Source organism: Fundulus heteroclitus, chromosome 4, assembly GCF_011125445.2.
Source record: "Fundulus heteroclitus isolate FHET01 chromosome 4, MU-UCD_Fhet_4.1, whole genome shotgun sequence".
NCBI lineage: Eukaryota > Metazoa > Chordata > Actinopteri > Cyprinodontiformes > Fundulidae > Fundulus > Fundulus heteroclitus.
In genome coordinates this window covers 15209976-15226341 of record NC_046364.1, presented here as the reverse complement: position 1 = coordinate 15226341, position 16366 = coordinate 15209976, and the positions used below count along the sequence as shown (strand labels likewise).

At 37.3% G+C, this 16366-nt stretch overlaps 1 protein-coding gene across 2 annotated transcripts in view; it reads left to right on the top strand.

The window, feature by feature from the left end:
• Nucleotides 1-16366, top strand: part of gpc6a (glypican 6a) — a 207245-nt gene that overhangs the window by 108763 nt on the left and 82116 nt on the right. For both annotated transcript variants that reach the window (XM_036136143.1, XM_021309614.2), the window contains exon 5: nucleotides 9033-9198. In XM_036136143.1, the coding sequence (XP_035992036.1) occupies nucleotides 9033-9198 (166 nt within the window). The remainder of the gene's footprint in view (nucleotides 1-9032; nucleotides 9199-16366) is intronic.

Here is a 16366-nt window from a genome sequence, read left to right as displayed (position 1 = left end):
CCCACTCTGTTGCGCCTAAAGGGAGTTCACACCATATGCACATGACAGCACCTTGTCAGAGAGACAAGGTGATACCATCCAACAGTGTCTTCTGGAGTTGGCTTTTATCAAAACATAAAACAGTTTTTTCCAACAATTATTTGGTTGTCTTTGATACGCCCGATGGTGAAATTCTGAGTATAATGGCTCCTTACTGCAGCCTCTAATCAGAACTGCTTGATGGTTGCTGTATTATTGCCCAGACTTTTTTTGAAGTTGTTTTTTCTGAAAGAGTAGATATTTGAATATGCCATATCATACCTTTTTTGTCACAGAGTGCTGGGAAAAAACATTGATATTGATTGAACTGTTTCACATTTTGCCATGGTACAGCCACAAATTTCAATGTGTTGTATAAAATGCATAGTTGTCCACGAAAATGATACATGGTTGAACAGATAAAATAAATCTGATAGGCAAAGTGGGCATTTGTCCCACGAGTCAGTACTGTGTAGAACCACCTTTCAGCGATAGCTGCATGTCTTTTAGATTATGTCTGTACCAACGTTGCACTTTTTCCAATTTCTCTTGACAAAATAACTTAAGCTCAGTAAATGACATAAATGAAAAGTAAGTAATCAACTTTAACGTTCAAGTCTTGCCAGATTTCTCGGAGTCTCATTAGGTTTGGACCTTTACTTGGTGTTTTTTAACAAATGAATATGCTGAAGGGTGAACTTCTGCTCCAGTCTCAAGTCTTTTGAGGCCTCTTAACAGTTCTTTCTTTTAGTATTGCTCTATATTTATTTGCAACCATCTTCCCACCAGCTTTTACCAGCTCCACTGTCCCTGCTAAAAGAAGGGGATCCACACAGTTTGATCCTACCATCAACATGTTTCCCAATGGGGTTGATGTAATCAGAGTGATTTGAAGTGTTAGTTTTCTGCCAGAGATAATGTTTTGCATATAGGCCAAGAAAAGTTCAGCTCTGGTGACCGGAGGGTCATCTTCCACATGTTGTTTCCTCTGCATGACTGTGACAAACTGCAGACTGGACAGTGTTGCTTTTTTACAACAATCACTGTTTTTGTTCATCCTTTGTAACGGCCAGATTTTAGTTTTGACTACAATTTGTAGTCACTGTGCACATGTTCACCCACCCGAGCCTAAGATCTTTGTTGTTCCTTCAGAGTTACTATGATCCTTTTTTGATAAAACCTTTATTAATGCTCCTCTTGCCAACTTTTTGATTAAAGCAATACACTCTAAACTAAATAGGTATGTAATTGTGCCAAAGTCTTTTCATTTTTAAATGATGGATTGGATGCTAGTCCATGAGTGGTTCAAAGCTTGGGATATTACTTTATGATTTAACCATAGTTACCTTAAACTTCCCCAAACTGTTATCCCTGATTTTTCAGGTTGTTCTTTTGTTCTTGGCATTACTGTTCACTGATGTTCTCTACCTTACCTCTGAGGCCTTAGAATACACACCGTGGACTATATTTAGGTGACTTCTGAAGAAAGTTGGTTACACTGGATTTTATTTAGATGGTCAGAGTTGAAGGGGAGCTGACAACAAATGCATGGCATATTTTTCAGATTTTATTTGTAAAGAAAAATGGAAAATATTTGTATTATTTTATTTGTATCCATCCATGGAGGTAGATCATCTGCCAATACCCTCTAACAAAGAAAGGATTCCTGGATCAATGTGTGCTTCTTTGTGTCTCTGCTCTGTCTTCTCTAACCCCCAGTCGATCGAGGCAAATGACCGTCCACATTAAGCCTAGTTCTGTTGGAGGTTTTTCCTCCCTGTTAAAGGGGAGTTTTTCTTTCCACCGTCGCTTCATGCTTGCTCAGTATGAGGGATTGCTGCAAATCCATGGACAATGCAGACGACTGTTCAATGTGGCTCTACGCTCTTTCATGAGGAGTGAATGTTGCTTTTCAAGATTTGATGCAATTTGCTTGGTTTGCCTAGATTGGAAACTTTTTGACATATCTGTCTGGATAATATGATTGAGTTTGACTTTATAAAGTGCCTTGAGATGTGAATTGGTGCTATATATAAATAAAATTGAATTGAATGTTTTAGGTTTTATATGCCTGTAAAATGAGCAAACATGAAAAAGTTCAAGAAGTATAAATATTTTTGCAAGGCACATTATTCATTTATTTGTCAGTTTGTCTCTCTCTGTTTTGTATATATGCCATGATCCACAGCTGTTTGTGTTTTTTTTTCTCTCACTTGTATTTAGATCCTCTGTGTTGCCATTCTGTCCATTTTGTCACACTGACTACATGCCTTATACGCTCTGTCATCCATTACAATGTGCCATGCTGCATTCCAAACTTGATGCAAGTAGGAACCATTCATGCATCTAGACAGCCTTGCCACCCTCCCCCTTTAGTTTGAAATATAATATTCCATATAATATAATATATATGAATATTATATGTATATGAAAATATAATATACATATAATATTTGCGTTATACTTACTGTGTGTGTGACTTCCTGTCTGACTTATCTGGTGTTTACAAGTTGACGTGTTTTGCTCCGTCATCCATCAAAATGAATCCTAGCAAACCATTGTTTGCTAGGATTACACAAAGACTATTGGCCATTATCACTATAACTTAAAACAGAGGAAATTCTGCAATATTGAAAACCACAGAAAAAAAGTGAAATCTATCTTTAATTAAAAAAATCAAACTATTTGCTGTAATTTTTGTTGCTTAAGAAATTGCACTCCCTAATTAATATTTAGAGGCTTTAAATTTAAATATGGTTTTTTGACTCTTTTATTTATTTTTCATAGATACTTAGCTCTCCACAAAGGTGACATTGAATATTTTTTCTAAAGGCAGCAAAATGCAGATTCTCTTGATCAGAACAAACTTTACAAACACCTTGTGGAGTTATCACATTACTTAAGCATTAGCTGAGTCAATTTGCGCCTTTATTTGTGGATCTGTGAAACCTTGCTTGCAGGCATTCCCTAACCCTGCTGGGCCATATTCCCTCCACTTTAACTGTAAATAAATGTTAACAAGATTATCAGATTAACCTTTATTTATAGCAACCAGTGACTGCTGGGCACAGTAAGTGAAATTATTAACAAAATAACAACAACAACTTGAAGATAAAAGTGTTAGGAAACTCGTCCCTAAAGCTATTCCTTTAACTGAAAAAGCTTAAGGGTAATTAGTCCCTGACCCATTTTCAGTATGAAATGTATTTTGCAGCCCACCACTCTGAAAGAATAGAAGGCATGTGTAACTACTCTTAAAGTAAAACCAGTTGTTTAGTTGTTCTGGTACTCCTAAGGTCTTTCTAAGAAAGTTGATCATCAAAGTTGATGATGTTCAGAATTGACAAGACGAATCTATGAAATTATTTCACAGAATACTTTCTTTTTTCTTAAAGACTCAGTATGTAGGATTTAAACCCATCAAGTGGTGCGCTAAATGAATTACAAATGACCTCGCCATTAAGCTTGTAATAGCTAATACAGAACAATGGTGCAAATCACATAAATTTGACAATGTCAACAAATATGTCCACTGTGTACTTGGTACCAAGCTACTAGCTAATAGCTACAGTCATCGAGTGAAGTGGTTTTTGGTAGTTTTTAAATCTGCTTATTATAAGGGACTTTAGGCTTGTTTTTTTCTAAATTCGCTTGTGAATTATGTGAGTCTGGGTTGTGGTTTTTTGGCCTTGTTTCTGAACCTGAAGTCACTTATTTGGCCTGTAACATGGCACAACATGTTGTCTTCCATTGGGTGCACCACCTGCTATGTATTTATAAAGTAGTTATTCTAAGCCATGAGAGCACTTTCATTTTTGATGCAATCATTATTAGACTTACACACTGCCCCTTTTAAAGTTGTCAGAAGATTTATTGTAAAAAGTCCAAATAAAACAAACAAAAAAAATCTGAAATTGCACCCTGTAGCTGTTATTTATTGTCTCATTTCCTTGTCCAGATAAAACAAATAGACAAAACCAATTGAAATGAATTTCCCCTGTCACTATAGAAAACACATTTTAATAAAAATTATTCAGTGGAAGATTTCAGTAGCTGGTGAATTTATATTTTTAACCTGCATGTATTTAGTCATCTATGTAGAATAAAGACAAACTATCGGCCGATATTCACAGGGATGGTGTGGAAGTCCCTGATTTGTGAATTTGTGGAAAGTTGGAAAATATGGCATTCTTTGCATGAAATGTATATCTAAAGATTAATTTGGAAGGAGGATACAGGTCATCTCTGAAGATGACTGTAAAAGTAATGAAAGTAACTCTGCATTCTTTGCTTTAATAATCCTCTGTGTTGCGCATTAAAGTGAATCTAAAAGAAATCGTAGAGTGTGTATTTGAAAGTTTAAACTCTTGTTTTCTCCAAAGCAAACATGGTGATTGGCATGCCTTTGCTTCTGTTGGTCTCTCCAAATGCGGCGACAGCACCTGCCTGTTCCTTCTGTTTGTCTGTGAGTGTCTTGTCCATTTTTTTCTCTCTCCGTCTGTTTAATCTGAGTCTGTCTCTCTGTTGTCTTGGTGTTTGTTTTTTTCTACATTGTTGGCACTGTCTTTGGCTTTTTCTACAGCCTGTCTCCTGTCTGTGTGTTCTGTCCATTTTCTTTCTCTACATCCAGGCTGTGAATCGAAAAATGTAGAAATTAAATCATAGCTATTCATTGACAGTGAAAGGATGAGAGCTAAAACCTAAAGCTGTATTAGAATTGTCTGCTTGTGTACTATATGGCAGACTACATAGTGGATAACCCATTTTATGGATGTTTAAAATTTTCTCTTTACTTTTTGTCTGCTATATTGTGTGGTAGAAGATTGTCATGTAGTTTAGTAATAGAACCAACAGTAGCACTGATTAAATGTGTTTATTTGTTTAAGTTGTTCAATGTCAAATGGTAAATTGTAAATTTTGTCGTAAAATGTATTGCAAATAATTTTCCAACATGGTTTTTAATGACTGAATATTTAATATTTTGTCATTAGGATGTGCTTTCATGTGAAGTTAGTGGTCTAAAGGCCTAAACGGACTGCAATAACAGTGATCATGTGGAATTATTATCTCTGTTTATTCTCACTTACTAAATAGATGTACTGTTCTTCTAAGTGATGTGCCTCTAAAGGATTTGAGGGTAGGAGATAATAATGCTTTATCTTTTGACATTTAAAAATTAAACAACATTGGTAGAATCTGGCACTGTCTTTTATAGCATAGTTTTACTAAACCCTTTACTAAACATTTATCCTTATTCATTTTAAAAGGTTTTGCATTTTGTAAGATTTAAACAACCATGAGACAGTTGCAGGGTTGACGTTTAGCTCCTATTTGCTGTAAGTTTGCTCTCTCTCTGGCTAGATCCAGCTAACACTTCATAACAAGTGGTTACTGGAGCCACAGTTGTTATATTCCCAGATGCCCCTCATTTTAAAACGGAATTTAATAGAGTTTTGCTGGATTTTGGGGCTGCACCACAACTTTTGGAATTGGCGATATGTCTTAAAAAGGTAATTCTTCAGTCGCACCCCAAGCAAGTTTTCTTCTGCTCATTTGCATGTCCAGTCAATGCCACTGGGGCACTGCTTTGCACGGTGTGAGTAATGTCAGAAAGAAATTGCCGTACACCATGTCACTAGCAATGTTGACTGAAGGGCTGAAGTACAGGCAGAAGGCAGGATCTAGGAAGACGGATTAAAATTGGAAGTTTGATAACCAAAGGGGCCATAGGCCAAGTACTCCAGGAAATTTAAATTCAAAGTGCATACCAAGTGAGAACTCAAATACAAATACAAAAGCCAATAACCCAACCCAGATGATGGCAAAAGAGGGAAAATAGAATTAAACTTAGGTTTGAAAAAATGGGCAAAGGTAATAAAAAACAATATTCATGCGAAGTTGGGTAAGAGCTACACTTTAAAAAGAGAAACCGGAAACATCTTAAATACATTGAATTACGTAATTTATATTAATTAATTATATATTAATTATATATAATTTTTTTTAATTGGCAACTTGTGAACTAAATGAAATAAGTTGGATAAAGTTATTTCAATTATTTGTTACCAAGTGAATCAATTATTTTAAGTTGTTTCCTCATTCTCTTTTTAGAGCGTGCACTCTAAAAAGAAAAAAAATATTGAATTGCTTCAATTGGTACCAAGTAACTGAATTAATTGTATCCAACTTATTTTATTTTGTCAATGTCAAGTTAACCATTGTAAATAAATTAAGTTAGGTAAACTTAATTCAGTTACTTGTTACCAATTGAAGCATTTCATTTAAGTTTTTCCTTTTTCAAGTGTAATTTTGAAAAATTGTAACCCCTTTTTTTAAAAGCACAGAGCAAACTTGTAGTTATTTAGTCAATAGTTTGCAATGTTTTATTCAAATATAACATCATTATTGGAGATCTTGGAAGCGGCAACTTTTTAACTGAGTTAGTTTGCTTTTTGTTACCGTATGTTTATCTGTTTAGTATTTCCTAAATCAAACCAGTTGTATTACAACCATTAAAAACTTTATATCATGGGATTTTATTAGTGTGCAGCATCTACCTCTGAAACCTGCTTCATGAATCGGGTATTGGCATTTTGGTTCGTTTAAAAAAAACCTGTTTGTGGCAAATAACCCATATGTTAACAGCGCTCCCAGAGCGATATAAACAATTTACAAGACCACAAACCAGTAGATGACATGCAGTGATGGAATTGACAGCCAGCAGCTGAGCTTAATGGCCTTCATACAAGACACCGCATGATGTCGGGGACAGATTGCAAATGTTAAAGATGCTTCATTTGATCCCTGTTCCTTGGTGCCAAGAAGCAATGAAAGCCAATGCATTAACAGCTCGCTTCTCTCTTTCCTTTATCTTTCCCTCTGTCTCGGCCTTATCTCGTCTCGTCCCAAAAAAATGTTTCCCTCCTATCAGGCAAACATATGTGCGTACAGGCGGTCTGGTCATTGCATTAGTAAAATCAAAGACAAAGTGAAATGTTAAAAAAAGAGAGAATGGAAGGATCAGGTTGGATGTAGTGTCACCGCAGAGCCTCAGATGTTGCCATGGAGCTGCAAAAGAGCACTAACGTGGGTTTTGTTATTCAGTTTGCTTTTATCTATCTGTGTTTCTTCTTTTATTTGTGCTTTATTTATATGACTAGGCTTTGTGATGTTTGTGTTTGCATCTGTTGTATTTCATTTTTTAACACCAAAAAACCAAAACTCAAGCGGTCGTAATATAAAAAGAAAGAAAACCTTACACGTGTGCACAGTTTGTAGACATATTTAATTTCACATGGACATGATGTGTTTATAAACAGGATTTGACCTGATCTTTTAAAATGTGCTTCTCTTGGATGAACACAGCCTCAAACATTTTTTACAATATGCCCCAATATTTTTATTTGTTAAACTGCCAGGATTTTCCACCTAACAGATTTCTTTCGTTTTTGCTTTATGGTCACGATTAAATGTTTCGGATGATCAGATAGAGGATATAACCTAGGTAAATACAAAAAGCAGTTTTCAAATGACGATTTATTTTAACATAGCATTGAAAGCTAGAATGTATGTAAATCACTTTCCAACTGAAATTAATTGCTTCAATTGGTAACAGGTAATCTAATTAAGTTGATCCAACTTAATTTATTTAGCTTCTAAGATGTCATGTTAAGCCATTGCAAATAGATTAAGTTTGGTATACTTAATTCAATTACTTGTTACCAATTGAAACAGTTAATTTAAGTTGGAGCTGCACTCTCTTCTTAGAGTGAATCAACATGGGCCAATGTTAAAAAAATAATATGTATCCTTATTATTTAATCATGAATTAACTGAGATTAGTAGTAGAAAAGATTTGTAGTTCTACTTCCGTAGTCACACGTAGGCCAGATTAGCGCCCGTTGTGTAAAAACAAAAAAGATATTTTAAAGAGAACCTGATTGGCAACATGAGAAAATTTACAGATCTCAAAAAGCAACACATTGTGCCTCAATCTCTACAAAGTTGAAGTATCTCCCCAGGAGAGGCCAAATAGCAACTACTCCAAGAGATTATCAAAAAGTGATCGAGGATGACACAAAACAACCACAACATCTAAAGAACTGCAGGTCTCACTTGTCTCGGCTGAGCTCAGTGCTCATGTTTGAACAGGAAGAAGGAGCTGCGTCATTTTCTTACGGGTACTCCAGCTTCCTCCCACAGTCCAAAAACATAATTGTTAGGTTAAGTGGTTACTCTAGATTTCCCTTGTGTGTGTGTGTGTGTGCATGGTTGTCTGTCCTGTCTGTCTGTATATTACCCTGTGATGCACTGGCAAACAGTCCAGTGTGTAACCCGCCACTCGGCCAGTGAACGTTGGCGATAGGCACCAGGCCCCCGCAACCCTGCAAACTTAAGCGGGTGGGTGGATAGATCTTTGTCCAATGCAATAATCAGTTTTAGTCTCAAACATTTAAGTTGACAGAAAAATTGCAAAAGAAGCAGAAGAAATATGTTGAGGGCAAATACTTTTCAACAGTACTACACATTTAGAGGGTAGCTGTGTGTTCCTTCGTTGACTGAGCCTGCACGTGCTTGTGTGCATACAACAGTCTCTAGAGTGTGTTGGACAAAATCTAAAGTCAAGCATGAACACAGAGGATGGCAGGCCAATTATCAGATGCACTCTCTGCTGTGCATCAGCACCTAACAGGAAGCAGATGTGAGAAACCTGTCACTTTCACTAAAGCTGATGCATTGGCAACAAAAGGCACAGCTTTCACAAAGAGTTGAAACGGACAGAGTTATAAAGCCAGGATTGTCACAGAGTTTATCTAGTTGGTTGTCACTTTTCAAGCTTAGGAAGATCATCTGTTAAAATGTGGGGATATTTGTCTGAAGCTCAAAACCAAACTATCCAAAACTTGTCCGGTATCTGGTGTTATTTTATAACTTTAACAGTTTTTTTTTTTTTACAGCAAGTGTCCTAAAATGATCGATTGAGTCCTAACAAAGAGCTTGTGTATGCTTTGCAGGTGAACGTAGTGCCAGCTTGCGTCAAAGCCTTGACCCAGATGCTGTACTGTCCGTACTGTCGTGGCATGCCTGAGCTGAAGCCCTGTCACAATTACTGTTACAATGTTATGAGGGGCTGTCTCGCAAACCAGGAGGATCTGGATGCAGAGTGGAACCTGTTCATTGGTGAGATTCAAATGAATTGCACTTCTGCCTGTTTCTCTGTTTCTTCGTTGTATGACTGTTTGTTTGTGTGTTTGCTAACTTGAGCTTTTACTTTAACGTGTGCATGTTTTTACGTCTGTATACTGTAGTCACGTAGGGAAACGGGACGATGTTCTCTGTTGAATTCAGCTTTAGAGGATTTGCAGAAACAAAACTGAAATCTTATTTGTGCAAGCATTTCCTTTTTTTGCTGTCTGAAATGTTTGCTATTGCTGGAACCCTGGCATGGTGTTTAAAGCTCTGGTCCCTGCTGTTTGGGATTGATAAAGGAGAGCAGATCCTAGGCAAACACATTTTCTATAGCGTTTCCAGCTGAGCTTGGTGAGTAATATAGCACTTCACTTCAGCCGTAAGTAGCTGGCTGCTGTAAGCCCTCCCGTTAAATGGATACCAGGGATGCACATAGAGTGCTCCCTCTGGATCCTTTGTAGACCAGTGCTTTATTTGTTATGTACCCCAATCTCATCCTCCCACCCACACTGCCGCTTTTTTTTTTTAAATAGGGCAACGTTTTTTTAACACAGATCCCTGAAGACTGTGTGTCAAGTTAAGTGCACTTCCAAGCTTTTGGCTGTTTGGTGACAGGGTCTGTCATTTGAAAAGTCGTCAGATAACTTACCGTTTGTTCTCCTCGATGGCAAGTCTGAAGTCTCAGATCAACACGGGTCCTTGCGCACTGAATGAGATGTCTCACAGCTTCATGACATGTGTTAAAAAGTTAGTGTCTTGTTTGGCGTTGAAGTAGCAAATCTATTGCAACGAAGGGGGGATGTGTCTGATAGTGATGGGAAAAACTGCAAAGGAATGGGAAAAATGGTTTTACCAAAACACCTTTGAGATTTAGAAAAAAAAAAGTTGTTTATTTTGTGTATTTTATATAATGGGTATTCGGCATTTACAGAAAAACTGGTTGTCAAAAGCTTCACAGGTTTAAATGTGAGGTTTGATAATAGTTTTATTACCTGTAAAAAGTAGATTTTGGTGTCAGCTGATGTTTTGTATTCATTATCAGTTGCTAAAGAATTTCGATTTGCTTATAACGCGGTTCAGAGGGATTATTGATTTCCCTTTCACAGACAACCTCCACACGCATCACAGGTCACTTCTCACCACTGAAGCATATCTTTACATAATAGAAAGTTATAGATTGAGCTTGTACACTGTCTGTCATTGTCATCTCTTAAATCATCACATTTTGGAGAAGATTGAATAAAATACAAAGCTTTTGTATTTTTATGACCTCTGTTATCATTTACCAAAGAACTTGGCCTGTGCTCAAATGTAAATAATGATAACAATGAGGAGAATGTTGTTGCTTTTTTCATTTCACTTTGTAATTCGACAAAAATAATGCAATATACATTAGGCCGGTAAATCCACCTGAATTATTGATGGTTTACACCTATTTATGTCTTGATGAATTCAAAAGCCGAAAACACATTTTCCTGACTTAGATAATATCTATGACTAAAAAAAGAACCGTTGCTGTCACTGTGCAGATTATGTGCCAAAAGATCCACTTTTTCTCAACTTTGGGCAGAAATGATGGCACGATGCCTCACATCACCGCTCGTTGATCGGAGAAAGTGGCCGTTTTGTTTGTGGGCAGGGATGGTGCAGTCAAGGCAAGTGCTTCCTGGAGGGGGCGGGTAATAACCGCTCTATGTAGACCGGTGATGCCCACTTGTTTTACAGGACAGCAAGGGGCTGCTGCTTACAAAGCAAAATTCAGGAGGATGACTCAGACATGCAAAAATCAAGCAAAATGCCACTTTGGACATGAGTTTGATGAAGAAATAGCATTATAGCATGGTTAAAAGTGCAAAAAAGTTTATTTTGCATGATATTGGCCCTTTAAAGCATATTAAGCATTATATTTATATGAAAATATAAATTCAACAACTTCAAGCATATTTCTTTACACATTATACAGCACAATATACATAAACTGAGTTTGAAGTGTAACAAGACACTGCACCTTTAAAATAACTGAGGCAAATCTTACAGGTACCCAGGGACAGTTAGCATACATAGTAACTGAGTGTAAAAACGTAACCACTCTGCCTTAAATGTTTGCCTAAACTAAGAGCCCTAAGGAATTTGTTTATTTTTTTCCCCCATTTAATATTTTTTTTTCATTCAACTTTCAAATATTGCTCTGATGAAGCAATATTTTTGTGCCATCAGAGTTGCTGGACTGTCTTCTCTAGTCCTACACTGGCTAACAGGGTTTTAGAAAGCTGCTTAAATGTTCTAACCCTTTTAAAAACACCTACAGTGTTTTCCCTCTGTTCTAAAGATCTATGTGCCTTGTCTCATTCAACTGGTAATAATAAAAGATCATATATGTGCACATCTCGTTCTGCTGACTATATTTCCATGGGGAAATATTGATAATTTAGCTCTTAACATATTTTCTTCTGGGCTCCAAATAATCAAATAAGAACAAAACTTATATTACTAAATGAAAGAGTTGTTTTGCTTCACAAACTAATCTCTTTGCTTTGAACATTGTAATTATTAGTGCTATAGCAACGTACTATGTCATGCTCAGATCTCTCCCACACAGCTGTCAGTCTACACTTAAATGAACATGCACGGGAAACGTTTCCCGCTCCACACATGGCCAACTAAAAAAATAAAAATCCAATGTGGAGAAGGAACCAACATTGAAATAAACACGCAAGAGGAAGGCTGGCATGTGATGGAATCTTTTATGGAGCAATGCAATATCAAGAGCTCTTACATGACAGGATATGCAACTCAAAATATAAAACATAAATCCAATGGAAGGGAGAAAAATGAGCTGTGCAAAAAAAGAAAAACCTGACAGAGAACAGGCTGCCTGAAAGGATATCAGCTGAATCTGACAGAGACTGAAGAAAACAATGAAGTCAATTTAACTGAGAGAGGTGATTTGGCAGACAAATGCAGGTGAGAGAAGAAGGTGACGTGATAATCTAGAGTCAAGATGTGGATAACTAAAGGATTTCACACTTTTTTAAGCTTTCTATGTGTGGAGTTAGGTGCTGCTGTTATCTTGTTGTGCTTGCTGCAACCGAAACCCTGTTTCTGAGTTACAGTATTATTTTGGGAATGTACTTAAATATCATAGATGCAACTTAGCTGATGAAAACAGGGGGGGATTTCTGCCTCTGACTTTTAAGCAAATTCATTTCTGAGTTTTTTTTTTGTTGTGTGCTTTTAGCATCATTTTAAGTTGAAATAATTTCAATGAATCACATTATATGTCTTCTCCTTTCTGTGAAACAAAGTTGTAGTGCTGTTGGGGAGACTTGTGGTGTTGTTGAAAACGGGGTCTTTTATATGTGTGCTTGACATAGCTGGTATAGTTACTTTGCAGAGAAGAACCCACCAGGACATGAGAGGACGTGCAACGGAAAGATGCTATACTCATTGTATTTATTCATTTGAAATGCCTAAGATCAGCCATATCAAAACACACTGATTAGCAAGGCAAACTATTCCACCTTATCTTATCAGTCTTTTTGATTAGGTTTAGTTATCAAAGGGATTACTTATTTTAAAACGTTCAAAGTACCTAGTAAAGAATTAGAAAATGTTGTGATTAAAGCTTGAAAAAGCAGCTGCAGTATTTATTTCAATTACTTGTTGGCGTTTGCCACGATGAAGAGACCCTGAAATAAATGCAGAATTTGTTTGTGCCTCTTGTGCGTAATCTAGCATGCAGAGCAGGTACATTGTGGTTAAATAGAAATGTACACCTCAAAGGATAAACTGAATTGCGTGATAACAGCATGACTGAGTGGCTGTTCTTAACTGTGAGATCAACAATGACCAAGAAATTATTTTTAACAAAGCCATGTACTGCCTGCTTCTAACGTTACTACTGCTGCTGCTGCAACCACTACTGCAATTTGTCTACGAGGTGTTTACATTGTTAGAAAGTTCTCATTGATAGAAAAACACAAACCAGATAAGAACATATATTTCAGAACGAAACAGTTAAATCAACTCATTTGATTTAAATAATGTATATTTCATGCCACATCAAATCCAATCCAACTGTCTTCATGAATCACTCAACCAACATAGAAAGAAAGTGCTGTAGGCTACAGTTAAATAAGTTAAATAACATTTTATATCTTGGATGTAACACTGACCCCTAGATAGAGTGCATTACAGTAATCCAGTAGAGTGGTAACAAAGGCATGGATTACTGTCATAATTTTGGGGGACGTGAATAGTAATAATAATACATTTTATTTGAAAGCCCCTTTCACAGCACTCAAGGACACTGTACAGAACAAACAGAACAATTTAGATAAAACAGCAAACAATAAAAGTTACAGTGAACCGGCCATCACAGAGAGTATGCACTTTTGAACAGCTGGCTTTTGAGTTTAGACTTGAATTGGTATAGGGTGTCAGTATTGTGACTGTGTGGAGGGAGAGAATTTGAGAGTTTGGAAGCAGAGCTGAAGAAAGCTCTGCTCCCCACGGTGCTGAGGCGGGAAGGAACAGTGAAGGGAACGGAAGAGGAAGATCTAATGGTGCGGGAAGGAGTAGCGACGTGAAGGAGATCAGAAAGGCAGGGGGAACGAGGTTGTGGATGGCCTTGAATGTGTACAGAACAATTTTGAATTATATTCTGAATCGAAGTGGGAGCCAGTGGAGCTGCTGTAGGATTAGGGTTATGTAATGAAATGAGGGGGTTTTGGTAATAATGTGAGCAGCTGAATTCTGAACCAGTTGTAGCTCATGGAGGGATTTATGTAGAGAGTTCCACACAGTGTAACTCTCTTCTCAGTGAGTGGAAAAGGATGGACGAAGTTGATAAATGTTGCACCCCACACCCCATACGTTACTGGACTACTTTAGTTAGACATCTGGTCAAAACCCTTCTCCCAGTAAGGGGAACACTCTTGATCTAGTCATTTGAAGCTCCTCCAACCAGCTTTCTGGTTTATGGCCTGGGTGTGTCTGATCATAAAGTAATTTTCATGACATTATCATCTTCATCTTTTTGCTTTTAGCCCAAATGGCAATTTTTTTCCAGAAGCAAAAACATCAACCATGACAAAGTGGCAGCAGACCTTCAGCATTTTTCAACCCAGTTTGTATCTGCTGATAAAGCATTGGACTATTACTATTACTATTATTGACACCCAGCTGAGCAGCGTTCTTGATGTCCATGCCTCTATGAAACAGTTACCTTCAACCCATTCAACACCCTGGTTTGCATACGCACTATGGAAAATTAATACAGCTGGAACTGATCTTGAGTGCAGCTTCAAAGCCTTTGGTTTCACCTACCACAAACAAATTTACTCTGGACACCAAAGAACTAACACAAAGTTCCTCAAATAATGTCTTTCAAATCTTTCTGTTGTTTCTGGCCCCTCTGCCCACATCAATCTGTCAGAATATGCTCTTACCAGCCTTAAATACCACCTAAACTGCATATGTTAAGTGTCCCTGGAAGAGGTACAGAACATTGTCAAACAATGAAACCATTCACCTGTTCCCTTGAGCCTTTCCTAACTGTTTTGGTGAAAGCATTCATATCCCCCTTTGTCCCCCTCATCACTCTGGTTGTAAACCACTCGTGTCAAACTGGTTATGTCCCTCCTGCCTAAAAAAGCCATGATCAGACCACTGCTCAAAAAAAAAAAAGAACACACATGAGCCTGGTGTCCTATGAAATTACCGACCCATCTTCAATCTCCCAATTCAATCCATCATCCATCCATCCATCCATCCATTTTCCCACATGCTTATCCCTGCTGGCGTCGCAAGGGGTGCTGGTGTCTATCTCTAGCTGTCAATGGGCGAGAGGCGGGGTAAATCCCGGACAGGTCACCAGTCTATATACTCCCAATTCGTGTATAGACAAATTTCAATCTGATTTCCGCTCTGCCCACAGCACTGAAACAGCTCTGGTAAAAGTCATAAATGACCTTATCAAGACAGTGGATGTTTGCTCTCCCTCTTTCCTCCTTCTCCTTGACCCCTCTGCTGCATTTGATACAGCTGGCCTGCTTTATCGCCTTCACCATACCAACGGACCCGCATGTAAACCACTTCTTCAGGATTTCTTTCTATCTCCTTCTATCTAACTCCACACTGACCCTTCCAGATGCAGAAAAAACAGATCCACGCTTTCCTCTGTCTACTCCACACTTGGCTATTGTAATGCACTGCTTTTTGGGATCTCTAGCAAGAGTCTTCAGTGGCTCCCAAAGGTCCCAAACGTTGCAGCTACCATCCTGATGAGAGTGCAGAAATGTGAATACAATGAACCCATTCTTCACTCTCTTTACTGGCTCCACATCTCCACCAGGATTAAATACAAAAGCTCTCTCCTCAATCGTCAGTGCACGTACCTTCCTACCACAAACAACTTCTTACCCCACAAACCACAACATGCTCCATCTGTTTCATTCTCTCAAACCTGCTTAATGTACCCAGAACCACACTGAATACCATCGAGGACAGAGTTTTCTACACCGTTGGTCCTTGTCTGTGAAATGCCCTCCGTGACACTGTTGAACCACAATCCACAGGCAGCTTTTCAAAAAGGACTTAAACATTTCTATTTAGTGAAGTATTATAATCTCTATTAGTCGGTTACTATATTTTATCTATTTTATTTGTATTTCACAATCATTGTATGCAGGAGACCAGCAGATATCAACCCAGGGGCTGCGGATGAGCCACAAAAATTACTCTAATTTATTGATGCCCAAAAAAAATTTACTTCGCCCTTTTATAAACACATTTAATCGTGCAGATAATGTGAATATCTGAAAAAAAAAAAACATTCAATATTTCTTAAATAACACATAAACAGTGAATGCTAAGTAATTACAAGTTACTCTGTTTCATTTGAACTAAAGCTTATAATAAAAATATTTTATTTCAATTGGAGATGATTTTTGAATCAACAGAGAACTTTTTAGTTGGTTTTATTTTAATTCAGTGTCATATTTAACATTATGGAATGGAAAGGCTTGTTATTTGTACATACATAAATGTTGAGAGCTTAATTGTATTCATTAATATGATTCTGGAGGTGGCACTTTATCATTCATACTTTGAAGTGCAAAACTGTTTATTTTTTATTTTATGCCATGTAAATATGAAA